Here is a 25379-nt window from a genome sequence, read left to right on the forward strand (position 1 = left end):
AAGACTGTGGTGGATAATAATTAATCCTGTTAATTGACAAAACAGCATAACAGACGCCTTATTACTAGCTGCTCTGCTTTACGGCCTTTAATTTCTCAATTCCAAGTGAGAGGCAAGGCCCAACTGTCTCAGTTCTCATTGCTTCCTCTTGTCTTGTGGTATCCACAGCATAGCACCTCCACCCCATCCTCCACAAAGTTGCCAAAAATATCACTTCTCTCTCAGAATTTATAATTAGTATAATATATTTGTACTATTTTACGTACATTTTCTTTTGTAACATTAATTATGCCAAAGAAAACAAATTTTGCTTTATTCATAGCAAACAGAAGAAGCTCATGTCATGCATGCAGGAATTAATATATAGGAAAATCCTGTATGTAGTACAAATTCTGTGAAACTAAATAAAACAAAGACACAGAAAAGTTAAGACTTGCTTGTTTGATTTTGTACAGAAGATACAAAATAGAATAGAAAATAGAAGAAGAAGAAAGTAGTAAAAGAACATTTGCATGGTTAGGTACCTGCAGTGCAGAAAAAGGGGAGCATATACCACCGGCAGTCATGGGATTTAAAGGAGGCACAAAGTTCCGCACCTCCCACCGTGGAACTGCAGCATATCAACTGGGATTTAAAGGAGGCACAAAGTTCCGCACCTCCCACCGTGGAACTGCAGCATATCAACTGGTGTGTTTTAGATCACAAATATCTAATCCCGTAGGCCTTGTCTATAGAGAAAACCCAATCATGTTATCTTTCAATGTCATCCTTTTTGCTTTAATCTTGAACATTTTGCTCTCTCGGACCATTCAATTACTTCTCAAGCCTCTCAGACAGCCTAGGTTGGTGTGTCAGTTAATTGTGAGTATCTTTATTTATTTATTTATTTATTTATATCCGAGTGTGATTGGTGATGATTAAAATGGTTTCTTCAAGGGCGGCGTCATGATGGGACCCTCTCTCCTGGCGCGGCACAAGAGCTTTACCAGTCTGGTGTTTCCCTTTACTTCTGATTTCGTTCTGGAAAACCTGGGAAGAATGGGGCTCACGTTATTTCTTTTTGTAATAGGAGTGAAAATGGATTTAGGGTTGCTAAAGCGATCGGGAAAAAAACACTTGTATATTGCCTTGGCCAGCGTCTTCGGACCTCTCTTAATAGTGAGCATTGTAGCAGTTCTAACCAGAGAATCAATGGACGAAGAGCTTGCCAGAGTTTCTTCAATCGGAGAAATTGCCTTGTCATTGTCGGTCACAACATTTCCGGTTCACTATACCATACTCGAAGAATTAAACCTCCTTTGCTCCGAGGTTGGGAATATGGCATTGTCCATAGCTTTAATTAGTGATGCAATTGGGATAAATTTCATGGTGGTTTTTGAGGCAATGAAACAAGGGGACGGTTCGGCTCAAAGTATAATTTGGTATTCAATTTCCTGTGTGGTGATGGCAGCATTCACGCCTGTCATCCGACGAGCAATGGTGTGGATTATCGAACAAACCCAAGAGGGAGAAGCAGTAGATCAGTTCTACGTGATTGCCATCTTGTTGGGATCGTTTGTGGCAGCGTTTGTGACGGACATGTTCGGTTTAGGCATCGCTAACGGCTCATTCTGGCTAGGACTGATGATGCCAGACGGCCGGCCGCTAGGGTCAACCTTGGTGCAGAAAAGCGAGACAATTATAACGGAAGTATTTATGCCTTGTTCATTTGTCTTTATGGGACTCTACACCGACTTTTATGCGATGAACGAAGCTGGGTGGTCTGCTTTGCGCCCGCTATTTGGCTTGGTTATTTCTGGTTACTTGTCGAAATTCTTCTGCACTATGCTGGCTGCCAAGGTGGTAGGTGTGTCATGGAGAGATAGCCTTGCTATCAGCCTTATTTTGAGCTTGAGGGGTTACGTGGAGCTTGTTCTATACGTCCATTGGGTGGACAGAAATGTGCGTTGCTTGCTTGCTGCTTTGCTTTCATTTATTTATTACTAATGTAATTAGTTTCTTTCATTCGATCTTCTCCCTTTAGTTAGTTTACTTTTCTTGTTGTTTACAAGCACAGGTAATAGGTTTACCAGGTTACTCTTTGATGATATTGGGAACGATAGTTGTAGTGGGGATTCTGACACCTTTGATCAGCATTTTGTACGACCCCTCAAAGCCTTACATGCTAAAGCAGAGGAGGACCATTCAACATACCGCTCAGGGTGACCGCCTTAGGATACTAGTGTGCATCAGGGGCAAAACCAATTTGCCATCCCTTGTTAACCTGCTTCAACTCTTTCATCCTACTGTTCAGAACCCTTTCTCCCTTCACGCTTTTTACCTTGTGGAGCTCATCGGCCCTGCCAACCCTGTGTTCGTAGAGCACCAAAACCAGGAGCTTGAAGACCTCTCCGGTAGGTTCCCTGACTTGGAAATCATCCACCATGCTCTAAAGCAGTATCAAGAAGGGAGAGAAGAATGCGTAGAGCTCCATCTTTTCTCTGCCGCTACCGTTAAACCAACCATGTATCAGGATGTGTGCAAGCTTGCTTTGATAAGCAAGGCTGTTTTCATCATTTTGCCTTTGGAGAAGAAACTGGACGGCGAGATGGAGACAACGGAACAGTGGGGTGGTGAGTCTGGCTCGATTGTCACCCAAATCTTGGACAATGCACCTTGCTCCGTTGGACTTCTGGTTGAAAAGGCGGAGCGATGGCAGCTCCCCCAGATTGCTTCCTACAACTTTATTGTGCTATTCCTAGGAGGACCAGATTCTCGAGAGGCTTTGGCCTTTTCAGATAGGCTGAGTGGGAACCCCTGTGTGTCCCTAACAGTAGTAAGGTTTCTTGCTTCAAATGCAGAAGGAGATGATGAAATGCAACGGAAGCTGGACGATGGGGTGGTGACTTCCTTCTGGGTCAAGAACGAAGCAAACGAGAGGGTGAATTACAGAGAGGTGGTGATAAGAAATGGAGCAGATACAGCTTCAGCAATAGTGGGAATGGCGGCGGAGAAATATTATCATATGTGGATCGTGGGAAGGAAACAAGGGATAAATCCCAGTCTGTTGGAGGGGTTGTCAACCTGGTCTGACCACAAAGAAGATATGGGGATTCTTGGGGATTATCTCTCCTTTTCTGAAAGTGTTAACTCCGATTCGGTGTTGGTGGTGCAGAAGCAAGTTTTGACAGGCAAAGGCCCCAACTTTTTTACTCCTCCTGGTTCTATAGTGAGTTTTATGCGGCGGGGGCGCTTGTTTTGGTGACCACACCTACATACATTTATTTCTTTGCCTTTTAGTTGCTTATTGTTAACCTCCCAACACGAGCCTTCCTCCTTGTGGAAACAAGCCTTGAAACTTCACATTCAAGTTTCATCGCCTGTGATTTTTTATTTATGTTGGAATAAAATTTATTTTGATATACTCATGCTTTTTTAGTAGTAGTAGTTGACTCATCGTTCACTCTCCCACAACAAAGTCATAGCATGCATCAGTAATCTAATCTTGTAACACAAGAAAGAAACATGGATCGGAGGAGGTGCAGCGTTTGTTCATTTACTTCCTAAATATCTAGGTAACAAGTCAGGAGACCAACCTAGTGGCTAGATGTTGACGAGTATACGGCCATGCTCATGATTATCACATGAATTCTATTTCAAATAATAGGTAGCTAGTGGGTTTTGTTTTTATTGCAATTTTGTGGTGTTTTGGCTCCGTATTTTAATATTATCTGAAAATCAATTGAAGAGGAAGTATTCTTTTTCTCAGATAATATGTGGTAGAATCACACATCTTACATTTTTCTTCTCTGATGGAAAATTAAGTCTTCATTAGCTTAGTCTCTTGAATTCCCTCACCAAGATTTCTAGCCTGATAAATTGCTTAACCTTTATTGCATCTTTGTTCTTTATTATTATTAGTGTTTTTTTTTTGGCAGCATCATTATGAGATGTCTCTTGAGAAATTGATGCCATCTAGTTTATGTTCTGGATTGGAGTATAGATTTAAACTGTTATTGATTGCGCTTCTAGGCTCTCTTCCCCCCCTTCCCATTCAAAGTTTGCATTATGGAGAAGGCATATGATTCTCTAGTTGTAATGGTAAAGGATGATTGTTTTTTTAAATAATGATATAACGAATCATGGTTCCTTCCTGATAACTTTCTGTTGCTGAACTTGTGTTGTCATGTCCGAACTTGTGTTGTAATTCTTTCAGAATTAGTGTTCCTTTTTTTTGTTATGCCTCTTTTGCTTTACTGATTTGCTCTGCTTTGTGCCTCTGCTGCTTTGCTCTGCTTTGCTTTAGCGATTGCTAGAGTTTGAAGCTGTTGATTTAAGCTGGTATTTCTTGAGACAAATGATTTCAACTATGGCTTCTTTTCTTGTTTCAATCTTCCTTTCTTGCTTTCTTGTTTCAATCTTCCTTTCTCTCATTGTCTTATTTTGCTCTCATTCTATTTGTTGATGAGATCCGAAGTGATCATTTCTTCTTGTATTTGGACTGGGCTTGAAAATGTTTGTTTTGTTCTTGAATTTGTTAGTACGGGATGGATTAGTTCATTCATGTAGTAGATATTTGATACAATGGTTAACACAATTGAATCAATGCACTTCACAAGATATTGATTAAAATTTTAAACCCCATTTTAATGGTAAAATATCATGGTGTCATGGAGTTGCAAATGCTGGTCCTCATCCATTGTTCAAAGTTCATAAGTTAGAAACGTCTAATGTAAATTTCTTGACCAATCAGTTCCATTGGCTAGATGGTTAGACCCATATTATTAGATCTGTTTGTTTTTAGCCTATTGTTTGTAATGTCTGTTAATGAGTTTCTTCTTATAAACTTCTTTTGATTCTTAGGCTCAGATGTGAACGACTAAAACATTTGCTTCTCCCATTTTCTTTTTCGTTTTATATGATTATTTTTAACACTTAACTTAGGTTGGAAACTTCTCTTATCACATTACTTGTTAAGGCTAGAGGCCAAAGTTTACTTCTTGCTAATATCAACAATCTTTTACAATAAGATTTTGATGTGCTGCAACAATCTGTTAATCAATATTTTCATGTTTGGCTTTTGCAAACACTGCAGCTTGTACACTGCAACAATCTGTTTACTTCTATTCTTGGAAACATGTTTTGCTTTACCATTTACTCATGCGTGGTGTATGCAGGAAGTAGGATATTGGATTTTGGGTTTCAGCTTGAATCATACAAGCTTGGTGAAAATGATGATTTCTTGATTGTAACTATTACTTGCTGATAACTTTTCTGGTTTTGCAGGCAAGAAGGTCAGTAAAGCTCCAAAAATCCAGAGGTTGGCAACTCCATTGACACTCCAGAGGAAGCTAACTAGAATTGCAGAGAAGAAGAAAAGAATTACAAAGGCCAAGGCTGAGGCAGCTGAGTACCAGAAATTGCTTGCCAAGAGGTTGAAGGAGTAGAGGGAGCGCGGTTGTGAGAGTTTAGCAAAGAGGAGGTCTAAGCTCTCTGCTGCTTCTAAGCCTTCTGTTGTGGCTTAGACTGCCTTTTAAGTTTTGGTAAACAGGTTTTGCCTAGTATTAGATATTTTGAATAGTGAAGACCCAGAGTTAGCTTAGGCTTTTTTTTGTGAATGCTGAGTTTGGTATCCTATCTATTATGTTATTTTATGTGGTCTACACTTACTGCCTTGTGGATGTGCTCCTTTGGCATGGCAGACCTATTTATTGTGTTTAAATTGTAGCATTATAGTATAAATATATGTTATTATGCGTCGCACGCATGTCGTCCCCAATATTGAGTTTTCCTTCATCAAAACTCTACTCCTGATACCTGAGTGATTCTTTTTGTCCATTATTTGAGTACTTTCACTTCTGACCTCTTTTTGAGTAGGGCGAGAAAAGATAAATGATTTTTTAATCTCCTGATTGCTTCAGAGTACACAGGTTCCAGGTGGCAAAAAGCTCCTAATGTCCAGCCTTGTTAGAGTTGAATGCAACCAAAACTACTTATGTGAGGAGTGATGTGAGGAAAAACTGAATTGGAAGCTGTGAACATATCATTTAACAAGTATCCTAGCTAAGACCAACCCTGCAGTCCTTGCAGCTCCAAATAAAGCATGCAACCTCACACAATAATATTTTGCCATGAAGATCATCCTTTTGTCAAGTAAGAAAGAATTTCAATCAGAATTTTCGGTTGGTTAATATTTTATATTTGGTATATAAATATTATCCCTTTTTAAAACTTTAATTCAAATATATGTAATATTTTAATTTGTTAGGTTTATATTTTCTATGTTATGTTAATATATAATATGAGTTATATATTCAAATACATTTTAAAATAAAATAATACAAATGTTTTAAAAGCATTAATTAAAAATAAAAAATAATTTTTATAATAATACAATTGTGCCAATATCTAATTACAAATATTTAATTTTATATATTCTAATTAAATTTAATAAATAATTAATATTAATTACTCAAAAATATTTAAAATTAATATTATATAGTAAAATATTAACAATAAGTTATAATAAATTATTTTTTATATTTTTACTAAAATATCATAATATTAACTAATTTAAACATTATTTAAATATATATTTGTTACTTTATCATATCATGTCTAAAATGGACATTTTATTTTTCAAAAGTATTTTTTGACAGAAATATCAAACACTCAAATTTTTCAAAAGCACTTTTCCATAGTACTCTTAAAAGCAATGAATGAAGAACTGGCCTTAAATTATACACATCACATTCATGTCTAAGTAGAAAATCAAAGCCAAATAATATCTGTTGTGAATTTTGTCAAATATCACGGGAGATGAGATCATCCAGCTCATTGTTTGCCTGAATTAGACGTAGACACGATACCAGCTATCATGTGCGTGTGCGTTAATACAAAACACTACCTTACACCCTCTAACACCGAATTGCAAAACTGTGGAAAAGGCAACTTATATTTAATATTATACGTCAATCACAAACTAACATTCATAGGACCATCAAAACCTGCTGATGAAAAGAAAATAAAAAATAATAATAATTCAAGAACAACAGACAGGCAAACAGGAATCAAATGTCGAAACCTCAATTCCTTCAACCTCTACTCCTCCAGTAGGATCTCTCCTAACAATCCCAAGGATTTTAAAAAGAAAAAATTTAAAGAAAAAAGTTGGCTTTATCCCTCCCTCTTCACACCTGAGCTATCTGCTGCTTCAATGTTTTCAGTGACTTTATTTTTGATTCACAAATACGCCAAAATTCAGACAGTACCCTACACTGTCCGGTTACTATTTTTCTTCCCACATCAACTGGACTCCAAGACCTTAAAGCCTGGGATATTCGATCCCCAAGCTGTGTCTCATTTGGGGAAGATGCCAAAGTTTCCAAAATATTGAAAACCTTTCCAGCTCCTCCATTTCTCTTAAGAGACGACACCAAAAGGTCTATCTTATTGTCCTCTGGGATCTTAATTTGATCTTGTGACCATTTTGCAACCTCTTCTAATACGCTGCATAAACCCTGTATAGCATCCCTAACTGCATTAGATAACAATGAGATCGACTGATCTGTAGATCCACTCTTCTTCTTCTTCTTTCCCGATGGCAGGAACGTCCGGACACAAGCCTGAATTACAAGGCCATGCCACGCCAATGGTTCTGTAACCAGTTTGACCAATATAGGTAAATCACCCTGTGGAGACTGAATCAGAGGACCTATGGATCTCAACTTCCCCAAAATGTAGTTTTCCAGCAGAGAATTCACAACATGCCAACTACCAGGAGTACGTTCACCTCCTTGCTGTCCAGAATCATGAGAATTCAAGCTCCATGCATTAAAGAATACGGCAAAATTCAACCAGTCAATCACATCTGAACCAAAAACCTGTATAACTCCAAATTAATTTTGCTCAAGGTAATTAACATTATATGATACTTAAGCAGCATAGGCTAGCAAATCTAGGAAAGCTGCAAACAACAACCTTTTGGTAACATCAATAAAGGCAGATAAGCATCTGCTGTACGGGTAAGAGAAAATGTTGACCATAATGTGCCCCAGATTGTGATACTTCAAGCAACATGCAAACTAGAGACAATGTAAATAAAAATTTTAAATTACCTAACATTACCTACTTCCTAAAATGTATAGACTTCAGTGGAAGAATATCTACATCTTTACATCTGTAAGACTGAAGCATTGCTTGACAAGCACAAGAATATTCACTACATGATCTCATCAATAATTAAACATATGAACCTATCAATAATTAGAATGTATGAGCATATATTAACTGAGGATACGCATACGGTCAAACAGATACCTCATAAGGCTTTAGCCCACGGGAAACTCCCACAACTACATCTATCGCATCATTTAAGGAAAATCCCATCATTTTTGCATAGCGTTCAAGCAAAGCCTTCAGTTCTGTTGAGATTTTGGGATCAGCTAGAGAACCGTTTATTTCACTGTTATCCTTGTATAAGACTGATGCACTTTGAATGGACAAATATATCATCCGAGGAAGAAGAGACTTCCTCTCAATGAATCCCCGTACATTTTCTTCCCTTTCCTTTGTCTAAATGTGATCAACAAAAAGGACACTAAAGATTAGATAACCAATCAGAAAGGCAGAAGAAGCAAGGCATAAAGCTAGGAGTTGAGGGAATTGCAGGCAGAGTTCAGTACCAAATTTTCTTTAGGACAGTAGGAAATTCCTTCAAATGGACCTGCAGCAAAAGTTTCAAAATGATTCAAGGAATATAACTGGAGGAATAGTTCCGGGGTTAAAAGGGAAGACCCAAAAAATATCAACAAGATAATGGACAATAAACCAATCAGGTATTACCATGCGGCATTGCATATACAGACCTAAAAGATAGTTTTTCTCTGTAGTTGGTGTCCACCAAGGTCGTGACTGGAAATCTTCATTGAAGGTCAGCGATTTCGACCCAATCTCATTAGAAAGCTCTATGAAGTCAGCCCCGCATTTCAAGCTCTCAAGAATGCTCTAGATGAAGAAATCTTAATGTCATATGCATACTCCAATACAGCAAAACCTCTTACATGTTTACCACTCAAGAATTTCAGATACACTACCTCTTCTTGTTCAATGTTGTCAGCACTCTGCTTTAGTTGCAGAATTGGTGCTTCAACCCTCGCCACCAAATATTGATTGGAATGTTGCAACCGCTCTTTGAACTGAACAAATTCTATTACCTGGAGTAAAAGGATAAATATTCCCTCAGCTATATTTCCTACAAAATGTAGTAAAAGAGAAATTTTTGTCTATACTCATTGTGTAAAAGTTCATTAACTAGTTTGCAGGCATGAAGGTAGCTACAGAAGGACTTGATCAGCAGATTAAAAAGCTGAGCAGAAAGTTAGATTTACACAGAATATGTACAGAACCTGATGTTTTCTTTTAGAGAACGCAAGTAAATTGAATTTTCTACATCCTGCAGGCATAAAGTTTTTCTTTATTTTACCATGTTACTTGGCAACAAACATGTTAAATTTTTTTGTATGTCCTTTTTCCTCTGTTTATCATTTTAAATATAAAATCAATTATTAATATTTAGTATTTGCACAAGAAAAGCACAAGCAAACAATTAGCATCAACTTGAACTATTCTCAGCGAGATTATTGAAAACCGAAACATTTCTATTTCCGTTTTTTGGTGGATAAAAGTCAAGGGGAAAAATGTAGATTTGAAAGCAGTACCAAAGAAGGCAAAATACATACTTTAAAGTAATTTCTATGGCGATAAGCAAGAAATGTAAGATCTGCAGATTCTCTGAAGTGATCATCCATAAACTTGAGATAATCTTTCAGCAGATTGCTTAAGTCTGCCCACAGAGGTGATGCCAACATCTGGGGCAAAATGTGATGTGAAGCAGTTTCCATCAAGATATTCTTCACATCCAATGATTTATACCTAAAAAGGAGAGAAAGGAGTAAATTTAATTACCTAGAGAAGAGGATGAGGTGCTTATAGAGCATCTAGAAACATGTTAATAAATTGAATATGTTGTTAATTACCAAGACAAAGTAATGTTTTCAGAAATAATCACACAATTTACCTTTCATATGCCAAGGGAAGAGCACCAAAGTATGAATACAAGTGCAACAATAAGATTTTGTACTGAAATGTGTATCTGCCAAAAAGAGCAGACTGAGGTTATCTCCAAGAGTAAGAACCTCTGTAGTGAAAAATTCTAGCCAAAAGTTATTTTAATATTATTAACACCCACCACAGAACATCGTCATCTCACTAACCAAGAACCAATCGGTCAAATTAAACAAACAACCAGTGATATACAATTCAAAGTAATTATTCAATAGATTCTGCAATGCCAAGGAAGAATATAAACATTTCCTGACCTTCTGATGGTTAACCCAAACTCCAAAACCATAATCGCCTCAATGAAGTAGCCAAGGTCTCTTGTGCGCCAAAATAACTAAATCCAAAATTAAATGTCTTATGTGAATATCAACCTTAGAGATATAATAACAGGAAACATGCACCCACAAAATAACGTACTTCCTTGTATCAATTCAGATGATAGCAAGAAGATGAAACATAAAAGGGAAGATATACATCTTGCTTTCTGATTAGCTTTGATACTGAGGTAATTCTAAATCTGAGAGAATATACCTCTTCAGCCTTTGAGAAATGATGTAACCATGATAATATTCTGGTACTGGGGGTATAAATTAACATAGCTGAGCAGAACTGAGCTGAGCTTAGTTTTGTCTTGCTCAAGTTCAGTCGGTTAAATTTTAACAAACTCGAGTAATTATCAAGCTTTTGTTGTCGAAACTTGTACCGAAACTCAACTAGGCCAAGTTAACCGAGTTCCAAGCTGAACACGAACTTTGTTTAAGCTTCAAACACGAGTGTTGAAAATGGACCAAAAAGCAACCTTTAAAAGCCAAAAACCTCTTACATGCCAATGGAAAAGAGGCCACACCATAGCTCAAATCCCACATTGGCATAGGTTCTGCAAGGGTAAGCCAGACAAAGCTATTTATACGGAAATTTTCCTCCTAGCCTTTAGTGTCCAAATTTCTTTAACTTGTTTACCGTCAGTTTCTTCAATTCGTTTACCATCAGTTTTTTAAGCACAAAAGAAGTACAGCTAAAACAATAGTTTCTCAAACATTATGAAAGAACCCCGAGTTGTGGCCTATTGGCCGGGCGTTGACCTTCCCCGGGAATAGTTTGGGTTTGAATCACAGTTGTACCAAAAAAAATTATGAAAAATCTTCAGTTGTTAAATCTACTTTCAATGATTTTAAATTTAATTGTGATTAAAATCTTGTTAATAGTCATCTTCAAAGGAATAAACAAACACTAAATGAGCTTGTTAGTGAATAAAGACAACTTAAAACACATCTGTCCACATTCATCTAGTTTAACAAATGAGCCTCACACTCATTTCTTTAACTTACTAAACAAACATACAGAGGAAACCCAGCCTATTCATGAACAGCTCTCTAAAAGGCCCAAACTAAAATTGAGCTCCACCTCAAAGACCCATGAACTTCAAGAACAGACACTTATACCTCTCTCTTTGAAGAATGAAAGCATTACCACGAGATGAGACATTATTCTCCACCCCTTACATCTTACATAATATGTAAGTTTTAAATTCAGAACCCTATTTATTTTAACTTTCACGGTAAACATATCAAAACATATTTCAATTATTTGTTTAACTCCACATTGTAATGTAGATCAAATGAGTTAAAACTGCACACTGGAACAAATCTGATAACAAGCAACCAAATAGTCTTTTCCTGCTCCATTAAAACATGTCCTAACATAACCTACACAATGCACTTCTAATCACTCAGACTTTTCTTTGGTGGAAAATATGGATGCACCACAAGAAGAACCAAAAGAAGAACAATTGACTGCCTACATAAGGAAAAACACAAATAGTACAAACAAAAATGGAATGAATACAAACTGTAATCTAGCAAAACAGTTTGAAAAAGAAAAGCAACAGATTGAATGGTGAGAAAAAGGGGGGGGGGAATCAGTGAGTGCACCTGAACCAACACATTGCAGACAATAGATAACAATTCTTCACCATGCATACTTTCTTGTGGATCCAAATCCTTGGAAAGTGGAAGGTTTTTACAGTACAACTCAGCCATTTGTACAGCAGAGCCTTCAAGTTCTGGGAATGAAGAGCTGAGTTATATAATAGATCTATAATTGAATACAATCCAATAGTAGAACAAACTACAGATAAAGCAATGTAATACACCATTGCAAAATCCTCATAGAAGCTAGTAAATTAGTGATTGAACTCACCAGCCACCGGAAGGTTGAACATGTTTCCAATCAGTTCTTGTGTTTTCAAGAGTGTTATTGACTGCCCCAGGGCTCTAGTTGGCACTACTGAAAGGGAATTAGAGTTTTTCATTAACTTATCCAGAAACTCCATCTTCTTTTCAGGTGGTAACACTTGAAGAAAGGCCTCAACATCAGAAGTGAAGCAAGCAAGGTGACCAAACCTGTATCCAGTAAACAAAGGCTCTGTATAATATTAATAAAAAGTTACCATGTGTATTTACGTTACTAAGAACTGAAGGTGCAAATAACATGGAATTCACAGCATCATTATTGCAGATAATTTTTGCAACATCTAAATTCACCAAATAAACATCAGGAATAGAAAGGCACCAAAAGAGGAGCATTATCAGGTGAGCAAATCTGCAACTCTATCAAAATTGATAAACATTAAAAACCAATTAAAAGAAAACCATCAGCTGGAAAAATGTCACATTAACAGACCACAATAGGATAAAGCCAAAGTTCAGGTAAAGAATTCACCAGGTACGTAAAAGACATAAAAGACCAGCAAGTACACAATAATTAGGGAAGTTCAGTGAGTAATAATTGAAGGCCAAGGCATACCTTGAATAATATTGCAAAAGAGCTTCTACAAGATTATCATCATTGTTCTTTCTAAACAGGCATTTCCTCCTCTCAATTTCAAGATGTGACAAGTATGGATTTCTTAAAGAATCATTACTAGCTTCTGCTTGTAACTTTTGTACAAATGCTGATGCATTTTCCACACAAGAATCGAACTGCAGATTGACCAGATTGAATTTTAAATAAATTACTGTTGTGTAAAATTACATGAGATCTACCAAGGTATAAAATCTAGCAAGTAATATTCAAAAGTTTATTAATATACCACTTCATCTGTCAAGTGTGTAAGCTTGCATTCCACATATTTCGGGGGATTAATTGGCGTATTGATGGTTTCACTGGCCCAACTGCTCTCGTCCTCAAATAAACAGCCTAGATAATGTAGGAAAGCCTCCCAATCATCCCCACTGTCAGTTCACAACAAAAAGAAAGAAAAACCAGACCGTTAAAGATGGTATGTTCAGGATTAAAATTCAACTTGGAACCCAACTGCATGCTAGTAAACTGCCATAGTTACACATGCAAAGTTTTTCTGTAACATCCATAAGCATACCATAGTTCTAAGATTTTCTGATATACATTGGCAGCAGCAGCATAGTCACCTGCCCGAGCAAGAAGCTTCCCCTGTCAACTTAAAGTCAAAGAACATAATTTGATAAGAAAAGAAAAGCAGAAAGACAACTCATGAAAATAATGTTCAATATTACACATCAGAATGAATTTTGCATAGACGACATCCATGTCCAAAAGATATTTCCAATATCAACATTTATATACTCTTAACAAGTGAGGAATATAAGCTTCAGAAAATACCTGTATCCGTAGCTTATCAACTTCAATCATCAGGAGGGATCCTAGTTTCCCCCCAAGAATATCCAAAGCATCACCATATTTAGCTTGTTGCTCCAATATTGAAAAGTAGACTATAAGAGCTGCATAGATGTAGGATAGGATATATGTAAATGAGAACCAATGAGTGAATCTGTGGGTTGCCTACAAAGGCAAAGAGATAGAATCAAAATTGTACCTTCAGGCTCGTGCAAACCATGGGAAGCAACATGCTTCTTGAGTAAACCCTCAGCTAAGAGTAACAACTTCTCTCCACCATTGCCACAAAGGACCTGACAGAAGTTCAGACCCCAAAAAGTAAGCAGGTAAAGTAGACATATTCTACATTATAATTAGCACTGAAGCATCTATATCACTCTTGTAGAGAGCATCCCAGCATAAGGTTCCATGGAACAATCAAGTGTACTATAAATTCCATCTAAAATGAGGATAAACCAAGCAAGTCTTATTGCAGTTTGACACCTATTAGCCATGCACATGTCTGGCTTTATTTTTATGAATGATAAAAGAAAATTAATATCTTACAATCTTCATATTTCTTTGGAATAAATGTTAATCAATAGTCTTCCATTGTTCTACAAACAAGTGGAACAAAAACATAGATCTTTTTTGATGCACCAAAACAACCTTATCAAACTGATTTGGAATTTGAATTGAAACTGAAGAAATAGAATTTCGTAAAGCTTTTGAAAACATATAAATAAAATCAGTAGCACCTTGATGCTCAACACCAACTTAGAACTTTCAGCACATATTTATATTTCCCAAAAGCCCGGACAAAGCTATGTATTTTGTAGCAATTGGCAACTCGAGAGGTAAATTCATTGCCATAAACTGACATCATTCTTAAAACCTCTTTACAGAAAGGCTGCAGCATTTTCAAACCTGAAACCAGATCGGACTGTTGAGCCAGTGCAACCATCAACAGGTTCGATCCGATCTTGGGTATGGTGACAGCAAGTTTTTGGAGTAACCCAACTGCATATAAAATATTCTTTCAAGATGGTTTTTGAATTGAATAGATTATTTTTCACACTGTTCAGTCATGGCCACCTCTAGCAAAAACACAGAAAATCTTCAGTCAAGACCAACCGAGAAGAGATGGCAGTTTGTATTCAATTCTAAACATGGAAAATGTTCATATTCCATGGTAGATTGTTAGTTCCGAAGCGCCTGCTTGTTACAACCTTTTTGTTCTATTTATGAAAATTGCACTTTTTTTTTTTTGCTATAACCAATACCAATTGGTAACATGCTTGACAAATTAGAGGGGAAAAATAAGCAGCTAAGGGAACGAGCATAACCTGCAACTGGATGCTACAAACAGCCCAGAGCAAAAACCTTTCTTCACCAACGAGCTTGTACATTTTGATGGCTGTCTGGCAGAAAATAAAACCGGAATAAGTAACACCAGTAATAGTTCATCGTTCATAACGAGAAATGTCCGTCAAAAATCCCTACAGTTATTTTCTTTTATAGAAAAGAAGGGGGGAGGGGGGGCACGAACCTGTTGCTGCTTTACAAACGAATATTCCCGAACATAACAGTTGAAAAGCCCCATCATCAGCTCTAAATTGTTTGGGAATTTCCCGCAAGCATGCTCGTAACAGCTAGTAGCCAACTCCACTGATAATTATAAGAAATATCATAAGACAAGATACCTATCGACAATTAAAAAACTACGGAGAAAAGGGAAAATAATGAATCAATCAGCTTAGTAAAAAAAAGAAAGAAAAGAGAAACTAACGGTGGTCGAGTCGTTGAAAAACAATTTGCAGAGTACTAAGAGTAAGATCATCCATTAACAAGGACTCATTCTTATATAAAAGCTCTTTCGCATTTAAACAAACAGATAATGCTTCGTCGGGTTTTCCCATCCTTTCCAAAATCAAAGCCTTGAGAGCCTGCAAATAACCAAATCCGAAAAACAAGAATGGTCATATAAGCATAAAAAATATCATACTTGGAAACAAAATGCTTAAGTCGAAAAAAGGACATACAAGAGCGTACGGAGAATGGGGATGTTTGGAAAGGAGAGTGGTGGTGAGTTTGAGAGCATTTTTGAACTGTCGAGAATCTATGGCGTCCCAAATGGGTCGAACCCGACGCTCCGGAATTCCACCAGCTAAACCTAACTTGGAAGCCATTTTCTGCTTAATTTCTGGTTTGGAGTCTCAGGATTGCAACCAAATATTGGATACCTGGCTTTGTACTGTTGCCAGCAAGCAAGCAACCATATAACGAAGGATATTGAAGCGAGAATGTAAGATATGGAAACCTAATCAGCGTGTTTGGATGCAAGTTTAACAGGTTTGGTTTTTACCTTTTACCAGATCTGATCGACTCAAGTCTCTTACACCATGTTTGGTTGGCTGTATTGGCTATCCAATAAACCCCTAATCGGTGGGCCCCATTTAATCCCACTTCAATCCTCTGTTTGGTTCAGGGTATTGGCTAATACCCGTCTATTACATTACACCCCTAATCTCCAAAATTCACCGATTTCTATTACGTTCCTCTCTCTCAGATTAGGTGTTGCTTGAGTTTTAGACCCTGTTTTACCCTCCTGCTTCCCCTTTCCGTCTTCTGTTTCTTCCTTCTGTCTTTCTTTTGCTGAAGATTATAATAGAATCGACGCTTGGCCTTCTCAACCTTCGATTAATTCTTCGATTTCTTCAAAGCTCTGGGCTCTTTTAATGTTCTCAATTTACTTCAAAGCCCGTTTCTTAATTCCCAGGTTTTCATAAATAAAATGGAATCTACCATGAAAATTTCGTCTTCAATAACGTTTCCTATAAATTCAACACCAAAATTACATGAATATAACAAAGTTTTGTATTGGTCCGCTGTATCCAATGGAAGCTACTCCATATCCAAAATCAGCGACATTTCTCAAATGGCTCTGCTTCTCATGGGGTTAGTTCCATTTCTTCCTCTTTTTTCATATTTTGTATGTATATTCCTATTCAACTCTTTAGAAATTTCTTAATCGACAAATTATAGAATGAAAAAGAAGCTCATTTTATTCTAATTTCAGTCAGTTTGTTGTTTGTTGAATTAAATATGATATTTCCTCCTGTAGAAAATGCTACTATATGTTAATTTATGTGAAATTCATATTTCCTTTTTTGGGTTTCTTTTGATTTGCCTGAAATTCAACTTTGATGAATTGTTGAATTTCAAGTTTGTACATTTATATGCATTAAGCTTTAAATGTTAATTGGTGCTCTGTTTCGTATTTAATCTTCAGTCACCTTAGAGAACACTTATTTTGGCAATTTTAGTATAACTAGCAGCTAAACTTTACACTTTGGATCTTGCATTCAATTCACTTCTATTTTTTCAAATTGGATTCAAAAGCAAATAAAGTTTTTAAGCAGTTAAGAATTTCGAGAAACATACAATTTTGGTGATGCATTTAAGGTGTATGTTAGAATCGGTGTTAGATTTTACTTTTGAGGATGTTCACTTTGAAAACTTTTGGAATTTCTGTTTGTGATGCTAATACGCCTTGGAAACAAGTCGGTTATCGTTGAGTTTAACTGAAATGGTAAATTCTGATGTACAGGCTGAGTCAAGGGCACTGGGAGATGCGTAGGGACGAAGAAGTCGTCTAGAATCTCTATTTTGTTATGATAAGCCTATCCCCGAGGAATGAATTGAAGAATCAGTTGGGGTATCTTTGGCTGAAAAAAATAGTTGGAGATAATCCCCAGTGTAGTGCTTGTCAGGCCAAAGGTGTCGTCCTTTGTACCACTTGTGCTGGTTCTGGATTATATGTGGACTCGATATTGGAGAGCCAGGGTATCATTGTCAAAGTCCGCTGCCTAGGTGTGAAAATTTTCTCTTCTTTAATTTGTAAATAGGTGTCATGGATGTTTATGCAGTCATGCTCTACATTTGTTATGTTTCTATTTCATATTGTTATAGAAGGCAAACTATATTCGATTCCAAAAGTCTGGTTCTGCGTAACAGATGGATAAAATTCTAACTAGTATCCTTAAAACGGGTCTGTTCTGTGGAGAAGTCTTGAAGTGATTAAAGTAAGGTTTTACATTGATGCGTCAAACGTCATTATAGGGTATTTTTTGCTGTAAGGCTTGTGCATCCTTTGCTTTAAACATTGTGAAATAGGAATCGACTTTGCTGCATTGTGTGCTTTCATTGCCAAAATGACCTTGATTTTAGTTGATACACGTGGATTGACTTGACTACTCTACCCATAAACATTAAGGCCCTTGTCATTTTGTCTGATCACCATGGACATTCATAGAATTTTAAGGTTTTGTCATTGCTACTATATTTTCTGCCATTGAGGGCCTCGTAAGTTTTCTTAACTTAAAAGATTTGTGTGTTCTAAGTTTTTGTTTATACAGTTCAGGTTGTGGAGGAACCGGCAATGTCATGTGCTCAGAATGTGGTGGCCGTGGTCATCGAGGACCCAAGTAACTTGTGGTTGGCAGCCTTCTATATGTAGCATTTACACATTGTAATTTCATTTTGTTTCTAGCTGTGTAATTCTTTTACATTAAATTGATGTATTTGACTCCTGCAATTTCTAATGGCATTTGCCTTCATTTTAAAATCCCTCTGGTTTGTTGATTGTTTTGGAACTGTATTGAAAATGATCTTTTGCTGAAGCAAACAAACGAGAAAGATATTTTATTTGAAATTTAGTTCATCTTAAATGATGCTACAAATATACAACAGTAATGCGTATAATTTGCAGAGAAGCGGAATTCTCAAAACCAGACAGGCTCGCCAAAATTGTAAGTTTTCTCATATGTTGGTATTTTCAGCAGTGTACTTTCTGTATTCTGAACAATGAATTCCTTTGATTAATTTCTCAGCTGCTCTTTCTATGGCTTCCAATTAACCACTAAACATTATATCTTTGAAGAAGCTCTTGAATGCGAACTGGGATCGTTGCATCGAACTGGAGGCTTTGAGGGTTCTCAGCATAAGCGACATAATAAGCTGAAACACATGCTTGTTGCCAGGCCTGAATCAGTGCTCTTTCTTGTACAGCAGACCATACATCTTGTTCTGAACTTGATGAAACACCATTGCCAGAAACCACATCAACAGGATTACTTTAATAATTCTTCCTTAATTCAAATCAAGGCTGATTTCCTTCTCAACCTTGTTTGCATGCCATTATGTGTGGTTTCGAGAGTTCAATTCTATAAGATGCGCTGATTTTGTTGCAGAGTATTTCATCACCACTACTAGCTATAGGATACCTTGTTTGCATGTTCCTCAAATGTTTCACCAACATTTTTTTAATTCCTTTTCTACTTTCTTTTTTCTCCAAAAGTTTTCCCTGAGAAAGAAAAACACATAAGATGCATGTACTTCATTAACTCAATCCAACTGTTTTCTTCTCATGTATGCTTCATATTGAGTCTTGTGTTTTGTGCTGATGTGAGGGAGCATATATACAAATGACATTGGATGTATGACATAGGACTAAATAGATTTTGAGCTTTGACAAGCTGCTTATAAGCATTGTTTCTTATAGAAGAAACACATTATTGGAGAAAGCTTTTGAATCTCCCAACTATTGGATTTGGGTTTCTTTTTGACAATTTGTTTATTGTGCTTTTGTTTAGATGATGAGAAAGGAAAGTCAAGAATTATATTTACTCGTTAAGTTAAATGAAGATATTTGTAATTTAAAAAAAATAAAAATTCAATATAAATTTAAAATAAGAGTTTAACTAAAAAATAAGAGTTAGTGGCAAAAATTAATAAAATTTAAATTTTAGTGGTAAAATTCAATAACATAAAAATTAAGTTACAAATTTACTCATTTTTTAAAAAATAACGGCAAATATAAATAAAAATAAAGTACAGTGACAAATTTCAATATTTATCTATAGTATGATGATAAATTATATATTTTTATTAACTTATATTTAATAATAATTATGTTAAATTATATTTTATAGTATTATATATTATGATTTTAGAAAATTCATATAAGAATATTTAATATTAAGAATTTTATTAAATCATATATTTTAATTAAAATATATTTAATATTAATTATTTCAAATTATATTTTATAGTATCATATATTATGATTTGAGTAAATTCATATAAGAATATTGATTATTAAGAATTTTATTATAAATTATATATTTTAATTAAAATATATTTAATAATAATTATGTTAAAATATGATTAAATTATTTATTACTGATAATAATAATCTTATTAAAATTTAAATAACAATAACAATAATCATTTACCAAAACAATTTTATGCTAAGGGTATTCTAGTTATTTTAGTTTTTTCCATTATGCTATTACACCTCTATTCCATTCAACCAAACACAAGATTACTATTACGCCTCTATTCCATTACATTCAACCAAACAGTGGATTAGCTATTACACCTCTAATCCAATACACCTCTAATCCCAATACACCTTTAATCCAATACACCTCTAATCCAATACAGCGAACCAAACGCACCCTTAGTCTTTGCCTTTTTGGAGTTTGGACTCCGCATTTTACGTTTCTTTTAGCCGTCTAGGCTCAGAGTTAAACCCAGTAGCCCCACTCATACCTAACCCAACCCGACCCAAAACAGTTTTACCTTTTTTGGGCCACATGTACCCTTTCTCTCTATCTTCTCCCCGCGCCGAGAAGGAGCCTCCCACCACCGCAATAATAACTTCCACCCCAGCTATCAGAGGGCCACCTCATCAATCTCCGGTAAGCCGCACCACCCGTTGTCCCTGTCGACTCGGATCCTTTACTCTTCCGTCCACTCAATTGTAACCCTAACGCATCTGATAACAACTACATCGATTGCGTTGATGTCATCTTCACTCCCTTCAATGGGAACTCTGTCAACGACATCAATGGCCTTGATACGCCTTCTCAGAATCCAGAATCTTCATTGACATTCTGGACATCTCCATCGTCCGGCTCAGATTACATCAAAATCACGGTTTCCCACCCCACAAGTGAGCAAGAGACCGCGCATACACTCGTGCCTGGAGGTAAAACTTATTACACTTATTTAATTACGGCGAGAACGGATATATCCAGAATTCGGTTCCTCTGAATTTAGTGTCAGAAGAAGGTTTAGGGATGTAGTTTCGTTATCCGATTGGTTAGTGTGGATATTTTATTCCTTCAAGGCCGGATAATAATGTGGTGGAATCTCGGGTGATGCAGAAGCAACAATTCGTGGAGCAAAGAAGGGTTGCATTGGGAAAATATTTTAGGTTTCTGGCGGAGCATCCGGTGATTAGATTAAGCAATTGTTGGTGGAAGGGAAGCTTCCAATTCCAACGATCACTGATGTGGCTTCACGTTTGCTTGATGGTGCTGTCAAATTATTGAAGCAGTTAATTGGAGAAAGTATCTCACTGGTGACGCCACACTAGGTGGTGCAGGCTGCAAAAGGCGGGAGGGATTTGATGAGTTTGTTTAAGGAATTGAGACAGTGTGTTGAAAATGATTGAGGTGGTTCCGAAACGCATGAAGTGGAGCAGGACAAGCTGTTTATGGAGAAGAAAGAGTGGATTCATGATCTTGAGCTGCAACTCAACAGGTAATCTTATTGGTGCTCAGGAGTTTTGACATGTACATCTGAATCTTGTATGATAAGTTTTTGATGATTGTGATGTTAATTTTCCTATAGGCCGAGGCACAGGAAGACAATGGGAGAATTAGGATCTGCACGGGAGGAGGCTACATTCAATTCTCAACAAGTACGAGCTGCTGACTTGAAGCCAAAACCAGCCGATTTTATAGAGAATTAAATGCACAGACCGTTGAGCAATTGGTAATGTCACCTCATTTTACTCTTTAAACTTAAGGCATGGGATATTCATTTGTTGGCAGTTTATTTTAAACGAAAATATCTCTGATTAACTTGTTTTGGGGTACTGCTGCAGTGCCTATCCATTTGTGAACTTGTTTGATTGAAATGCCAAATATCCTATCCCTGAAAACTTATTTGGTAAAACTTTCTGTGTGAAACCTTCATCACTTGCTGGACTTAACTAATCAGCCCTGTTTTGTCTTCGCATTAAAAACCAATGTAGATGTATTTGTTTTCAGTTTCATGGCCATACTTACTTTTGGTTAACATACGCCATAAGTCACTGTACTCTTAGAAAATTAGGAATTTAGTCCCTATACTTTTATTTCTATTTCTATGAATTTTCAATTTTCAAAATAAAAAAATTAAGGTTAAGATTATTTTGTTGGTTAAATTTTGAGGATGGTCCTTGTACTTATTGATTTGTGCGGATTTAGTCCCTTTACTTTTATGTGCTCAAAATTGGTCCCTCTACTTTTCAATTTGCTCATTTTTAGTCCATCCATTTACTTCCTCCAATAACTCTGTTAAAAAATTAGGTACAGTCTCAAATTTAGCCCCTCAACCTTTACAACTTTTGTCAATTTGACCCCTACTTTAATTATTTTTGTTTTAATTTTTAAAATTTTAAAAATTTATAGAAAATTAAAAGAAAACGCTGAAACTTAATATTAATCATCACTAGATTAGAGATCATTATTTAATTAATTATGAGTTTATTCTTATGCAATTGAAAAACTAATTTTCTTAATAATAAATTTTGAAAAAAAATTTCTCTTTCAACTTTTCCTACTTTCTTTTTTCATATTCCCTCAACTCTCATGGCTTTCCCTAGTAATTGAAACTATCAAACAAAACATTCACTCTCTTTTTCTTTTTCTTTTTTTAAATCGAGACCCCGGAAGAAGAAAGGAAAGAAAGTCTTCATGTCTCTTTTTTGCATGGTTTTCGTTGATTTTCCAGATACCTACAACCTTCTTTGGTGCGAGGGTCTTGAAACCTGACAAAGCACCACTTTCATTGAAGATTGTTCTCCAATTTTTGTGAAAAATGGTTTTTTTTATTATTGTTTCTGATTTTTGAAAAAAAATTCAAGAAATTTGCTACAAATATTTTTTTATGCTCAATGAAATATCGACATACAAACCAAAAGGGGGGGGGGGAATGTGTATTAATTGTTTGTCTCGCTCCTCTTTATAAACCAGTTTCAAAATCTGTTTTCAAATCAAAATTCTCATCCAAATCTAAATCATACTTCGATTTTGACTTCTGAATTTTTTTTTCATTTTTTGTTTATTTTTTCTTATTTTTTGTGATTTATCTTGCTATTTTATTTTAAAATATGTAAAATAATCACCTAAGTGATATCCTATTAATTTTAAAATAAACCCTAATTTAATATTAATCTAACATTAATTTCTAATGTTAATCTAATATTTATCCTAATATTGTTGTCGACACTAAGAAAAAAAAAACAAGATAAAAAAACAAAAATCTATCTTGTCGCCTAATCAAACTTTAAAAAATAAACCTAAAAATATATATTTCAAATTTCAATTAGGTATTAATTTGTTTTCATGTTAAAAACACGCTAAGTAAGAATGTGGATTCAGATATTTCACTAAAATAATTTAATAGTGTTATTGTAAGTGACTCAAGTTGTTAATAATTACTGTTCAATGATGTTATTTTATTAAATTAAATGTTTATGATCTATATGAAAGTTGAGATTAAGTTCAATGATTTATAATGTAAATTATCTAATGTGCCACCTTGTTTCCAACCTAATTAGAGGATTTGAATATAAAATGTCACATTTAAATGTTGAAACAACCTTTCGGTAGCATTTTTGCTTATTTTACATAAAAACGCATTGCAAAATTTATATTTCACAATATATCGATATTCAAATCATCTGCTAAATCAATTCCCAACACTTTGATATTCTGAAACATACTACAAACTAAACATATTACATTAGAACCATTTAATTAACTAATAATATTATAATTATAGCAGCCAAAAGTTATTTTATTTTATGTCACAAATATATATCTATAGTCAAATGAATTTACTAAAAACCAAGTACATGCCAACTTGAAACAAAACAAAATATACGAATTTTGTTGAGTCTAGGATTTGTCACTTGGATACTAACAACTCTAAGTACAAAATCTCAAAATACACCTAGCCTGCATATAAAAACAAGATCATTCAATGAGTATTAATTTCAGATGATATTTCTTTAACTTATTCAATATAGCATGAAATTTAAATAATTGGACATTTGGACTCGGTTGATTTGTTTTTTCCTTAGACCAATTTAAGTATATTTTATATCAAAGTTTACCCAATACATTAATATACACATGTATCCCAAACAAACCAAATGTGATGTTTTAACTAACCAATCTATTTTAACGAACTTATTAACCCTTTATGCTAACGGTGTATGCAACCTTATTCGATTTTGTCTCATTTTGTCATATTGCTTTACATTACCAATTTGAATCAAACCATTCTTCCTATTCAATATTGATCTCAACAACAACTCTTCAGTTGAATGCGATTTTATATAAGACATGGCATGATTCATCTCATGTTCAAGCCAAATGCTCAATTTTACTAAATTATACTATTTCAAATTTTTATACAAGTTAACTCTCTATCACTTTAACCTATTTTGTTAGATGGATACCAAGTGAGTTTTTTTTTTTATAATTTCAAAATGTCACACCAACGAATTTAATAAAAAAATTAACAATGTTAACGGTTTGACCTAAATTTTGATATCTGAAAAGTGAATAGATTAAATTACTAGAAATAAAATTACAAGGACTAAATTACAAAGTTTCTATGAGTATAGGGACTTATGACATATTTTAATCATTACATTTCAATAAAAGATGGTTTCGTATCTCTGTATGATCACTTAATTTATGACGGGGCTATCTTCCTTCCCATCTTGCAAGAAGTCGTATTGGAGTGTTAACTCTTTATTCTTTTCTCAACAAAATGTAATGTAAACTGTTTTAATTTTCAACTCAGAATTTCACAGCTTATTTACCAACCGTTAGTATTTAGCCCCTGCATTAGTGAGATCGAAAGACATTATCTTGAAACATAACAACTCATCTTCAGTTATGGAAGTCATCTGCTCTTTATCCCCCTCTACCAAAGATATATGGTTATAGCCTAAAAAGGCGTCCATGAAGCTCATATATTGGTGCCTTACGGAGGCGTCTAGCAATCAATCTATAGATGGGAGCAGGAAGTTATCTTCTGGGCATGCTTTATTCAGGTTGGTATTGGCCACATATTGCCGGACTTGGGTACCAGGACTACATCATAGACCCAATCCGGATATGTGACCTCCCGAATGAAACCTGCAGCTAGGAGCTTTTTCACCTCTTTTTGAGTAGTTACGACCATCTCATCAAAAAAAAAAATCTCTTCTTCTGCTTCACTAATCTAGTACTATGATCCACGTCTAAAGAGTGTTGAATGACTCATGGATGAATTCTTGGCATATTTGTCGTCATCCAAGCAAAAATTTCCCTACATTCTATCAACTGGGACTTTAAGCTTTCCTTTTCCTCAATGGGAAGGATCGAGACTATTTGGGTGACCTTTTCAGGCTCCTCCTGGTACAACTGGACCAAATTCGATACTTCTGTTGGTTGGGCTTTGGGGAGTTAGGTCTCTAGTATGGTTTCAAGACTAGAGGGGGAGACAAAGGGTTTGATTTTTCCCAGAAAGCT

At 35.5% G+C, this 25379-nt stretch overlaps 2 protein-coding genes and 2 long non-coding RNA genes across 10 annotated transcripts; 3 read left to right on the forward strand and 1 right to left on the reverse strand.

The window, feature by feature from the left end:
- Nucleotides 1-126: 126 nt before the first annotated feature.
- Nucleotides 127-5740, forward strand: LOC107906293 (cation/H(+) antiporter 24). 2 transcript variants are annotated; one of them, XM_016833252.2, is made up of 4 exons: nucleotides 127-861; nucleotides 937-1941; nucleotides 2057-3170; nucleotides 5266-5740. In XM_016833252.2, exons 1-4 carry the CDS (start codon nucleotides 565-567, stop codon nucleotides 5424-5426), a joined length of 2577 nt encoding a protein of 858 aa, XP_016688741.2. In that variant the 5' UTR covers nucleotides 127-564; the 3' UTR covers nucleotides 5427-5740. The 2 variants fall into 2 exon arrangements, with proteins under 2 accessions (XP_016688741.2, XP_040949505.1); XM_041093571.1 differs by having other exon boundaries at nucleotides 129-687.
- A 1176-nt stretch (nucleotides 5741-6916) lies between these two features.
- On the reverse strand, nucleotides 6917-16117 carry LOC107906299 (N-terminal acetyltransferase B complex auxiliary subunit NAA25). 2 transcript variants are annotated; one of them, XM_016833260.2, is made up of 19 exons: nucleotides 15777-16117; nucleotides 15524-15680; nucleotides 15284-15402; nucleotides 15081-15155; nucleotides 13955-14048; nucleotides 13741-13859; nucleotides 13481-13551; nucleotides 13193-13334; nucleotides 12907-13082; nucleotides 12301-12503; nucleotides 12033-12163; nucleotides 10359-10435; nucleotides 10058-10132; nucleotides 9720-9912; nucleotides 9075-9194; nucleotides 8847-8985; nucleotides 8664-8704; nucleotides 8299-8553; nucleotides 6917-7862 (listed from the first exon to the last, which is right to left on the reverse strand). In XM_016833260.2, exons 1-19 carry the CDS (start codon nucleotides 15921-15923, stop codon nucleotides 7170-7172), a joined length of 3027 nt encoding a protein of 1008 aa, XP_016688749.2. In that variant the 5' UTR covers nucleotides 15924-16117; the 3' UTR covers nucleotides 6917-7169. The 2 variants fall into 2 exon arrangements, with proteins under 2 accessions (XP_016688749.2, XP_040949508.1); XM_041093574.1 differs by lacking the exons at nucleotides 15524-15680; nucleotides 15777-16117 and having other exon boundaries at nucleotides 15081-15151.
- Nucleotides 16118-16180: 63 nt separating this feature from the next.
- On the forward strand, nucleotides 16181-19364 carry LOC107906300 (uncharacterized). Of its 5 annotated transcripts, none has more exons than XR_005913855.1 (4): nucleotides 16181-16692; nucleotides 17345-17607; nucleotides 18153-18545; nucleotides 18627-19364. It is a non-coding gene; the product is annotated as an uncharacterized lncRNA (long non-coding RNA). The 5 variants fall into 5 exon arrangements; XR_005913858.1 differs by having other exon boundaries at nucleotides 18677-19364; XR_005913857.1 differs by having other exon boundaries at nucleotides 18158-18545.
- Nucleotides 19365-20173: 809 nt separating this feature from the next.
- LOC107902742 (uncharacterized) lies at nucleotides 20174-21762 on the forward strand. Its single transcript, XR_005913859.1, has 2 exons — nucleotides 20174-21345; nucleotides 21436-21762. It is a non-coding gene; the product is annotated as an uncharacterized lncRNA (long non-coding RNA).
- The last annotated feature ends 3617 nt before the right edge of the window (nucleotides 21763-25379 follow it).

Source organism: Gossypium hirsutum, chromosome D05, assembly GCF_007990345.1.
Source record: "Gossypium hirsutum isolate 1008001.06 chromosome D05, Gossypium_hirsutum_v2.1, whole genome shotgun sequence".
Taxonomy (NCBI): Eukaryota; Viridiplantae; Streptophyta; class Magnoliopsida; order Malvales; family Malvaceae; genus Gossypium; species Gossypium hirsutum.